The 2,896-nt window shown below is 47.4% G+C and overlaps 1 protein-coding gene across 1 annotated transcript in view; it reads left to right on the top strand.

Moving 5' to 3' along the window:
* LOC147470570 (uncharacterized) overlaps positions 1–746 on the top strand; it is a 1,274-nt gene extending 528 nt beyond the window's left edge. The window contains exon 1 of the mRNA XM_086542980.1: positions 1–746. This exon is cut by the window's left edge and continues 528 nt beyond it. Within this exon, the coding sequence (XP_086399106.1) occupies positions 1–734 (734 nt within the window). The 3' untranslated portion in view covers positions 735–746.
* The last annotated feature ends 2,150 nt before the right edge of the window (positions 747–2,896 follow it).

Here is a 2,896-nt window from a genome sequence, read left to right as displayed (position 1 = left end):
ATCTCTATCAGTTAGATGAAGCCGCGAAGAAGCTTCACTTCCAGAGTCTATTTGATGGGAAACCTTTGGAAATCCTCCATCGTCTCGACGCGAGCGACAAAACGTACGTGTCAATGAAGTCGGCGTTGATGAGGGCGTATGGGTTGACGGTTGACGACGCGAAACTTCAGTTCAACCGGGCGATGATGCAAGATAAGGAGACTGCCGCTCAGTTCCTGGTTCGCTTGACAAGCTACCTTGATCAGTGGCAGGAGAAGGATGGGACGCCTAACTCCAAGGAAGGTCTAAAGGATTTGATGATACGTACTCAGCTAGAAAAGTCGTGCCCTCAGGACCTCGTGGCACAGTTCAAGATTCACCAGATCAAGACAGCAGAGCAGATGGCTGAGAAGGCAGATGCCCACTTTTCTGCATATGGGTATCACACTCGTAAGCAGTGGAAAAAGCCGGCCTCTTCAATCGGCCAGCAACAGAAAGAAAGGCAAGAAATACCTTTGCAGCAGCAACAGAAGTTTCAACCTACCCTTAATCACAAGAATCAGTATTTGCAGACGAAAGCACAGCCGAATATACCACCCCAGCAACGGCACAAGTACGCGTGGCGAGCGGTGAATCAGGAAACTCAAGGTCACCGACAGAAAGGTGCGGCCGCCCGTATGAGTGAGGAAGGTGAAGCGCCCTATTTTCCCGAGAAGTCAGAAGTTAAAGACATTTCCCGGGTACACAACATATGACTATCTGCCACCTCTACAGATCATGCGAAGCAGAACTCTCTCCTCGTTCAGTCAGGGTCAGTAGGTGGTGTTCGGGTAAGTGTTCTCCGAGACAACGGTTCGTCGGGGTGTGTTATTAAACAAAGTCATGTCCTACCACAACAATATACCGGGAGGAGAATTAATGTTAAAATGATTGATGGATCTCTGGTTAATGTCCCAGAGGCAACCATACACGTAGAGAGTCCGTTCTTTACAGGGCGAGTTACAGCAGCCGTGATGGTCAACCCGATCTTCGATGTCGTCATCGGAAACATCAAAGGGGTGAGGAATAGTTGTGCTGCTGATGCTGCAACGCAAACTGGTGCTGCGGCTGTTACGAGAGGCATGGTGAAAATGAAGGAAGAACTTACTCCTCTGACGTCGGTAAGTGATCTGGTAAATTGTCAAGATATTGTACAGGAGCAAGAGAGTGATCCTTCGTTAGAATCGGTGCGAAGGAAGTTGACGGAGAAGTCTCTAAATATGTCACATGGGGAAGAATCGTGTTTTATTGTGAAAAACAAGAGGATCTACCGGAGGGTTCTGACGCAACATGGAGAGGAGCGTCTTCAGTTCGTCGTTCCTGCGAGGTATCGTCTTGCTGTTTTCCGGCTGGGTCACCATTCTGCTCTTGGAGGTCACATGGGTCAGAAGAAAACGCTTGACCGCATTCAAACGGAATTCTTTTGGCCTGGCATGGGTCAGGAGATTGCCAGGTTAGTTCGCTCATGTGATATTTGCCAAAAGACTAGTGACCGCGGACGCGTGAAACCTGCACCACTGAAGCCTATGCCGCTGATCTCCGAGCCTTTCGAGAGAGTCGCCGTGGACATCGTCGGACCAATCCACCCGAGGGCGAGTGATGGATCCAAGTACATCCTCACGCTCGTGGATTTCAGTACGAGATGGCCAGAAGCAGTGCCACTCAAGAATATAGATGCTGTTACCGTCGCCGAAGCCATGGTGGAAATCTTCTGTAGGATCGGTATTCCCAGAAAAGTATTGAGTGACAGAGGGACACAGTTCACCTCTGCGATGATGGAAGAAGTGCTTCGGTTATTGTCGATAAAGGGACTAAGAACGACTCCATATCATCCGATGTGTAATGGTCTCTGTGAAAGATTCAATGGCACGCTGAAGAGAATGCTCAGGAGGATGGCAGCAGAGCAGCCGAAAGAATGGCCACGCTATATTGCACCGCTACTGTTCGCGTATAGAGAAGTTCCGCAAAGTTCTTTAAAGTTCTCACCCTTCGAACTTGTGTATGGAAGAGCTGTGCGAGGACCTCTTCAAATTTTGCGGGAGCTATGGGACGACAATGCAGAGGACGCAGAGGTCAAGTCAACATATACCTACGTCATTGATCTGGCCAATCGTCTCCAGTCTACCTGTGAATTAGCCAAGCAAGAACTGTTGAAAGCACAGGAAGTGCAGAAGGCTTATTACGACAAGAAAACAAAGGTACGTCAGTTCAAAGTAGGTGATAAGTGCCTTCTTCTCTTGCCCACTTCTCACAACAAGTTGTTGGCACAGTGGAAAGGTCCTTATGATATCGTAGATAGAATATCTGATCATAATTATGTAGTACAGGTGGGGAATCAACACAAAAGATTCCACATCAATATGTTAAAGGAATACTTTACAGCTGGCATCGGATGTGCGTCCTATGGCGAGAGAGACGTGACGAGCAGGTGGTCTCTTCAACAACAGCTATATCTAGCATATGTTAAAGCTTTCTTTTCACAGAAAATTTCGAGTCTTGGCAGTACATACCCAGCAGCATCCATATGTGCCGCTGCAGTGATTGCAGAAAGTGACTTTGACGATGGACCCACCACTGCACAGGCATGTCAAACCGAGACCTGCGACGATGTGGACGTGAGTGAAACTCTAAAGTCTGAACAACAAAAGCAGGTAAAAAGCTTGTTGAAACGTTTCAGTGACATATTCTCAGACAAGCCAAAAGTTGCAAAGGTTAATTATCACACTATAGAACTTACTAGCTCCAAAGTTATAAAGCAGAAACCTTATCCCATACCTATGCGATTAGTAGATGCAGTTAAACAAGAGATCCAGGATATGGAAAGTGCGGGAATCATCGAGAAGTCTGCGTCATCCTACTGTAGTCCCATAGTAGTAGT

Source organism: Penaeus japonicus, unplaced genomic scaffold (genome assembly GCF_977035675.1).
Source record: "Penaeus japonicus unplaced genomic scaffold, GWHDUDI00000001_assembly GWHDUDI00000013, whole genome shotgun sequence".
Classification (NCBI taxonomy): domain Eukaryota; kingdom Metazoa; phylum Arthropoda; class Malacostraca; order Decapoda; family Penaeidae; genus Penaeus; species Penaeus japonicus.
Note: the sequence above shows the minus strand (reverse complement) of the source record. Positions and strands in the feature narration are given on the sequence as shown.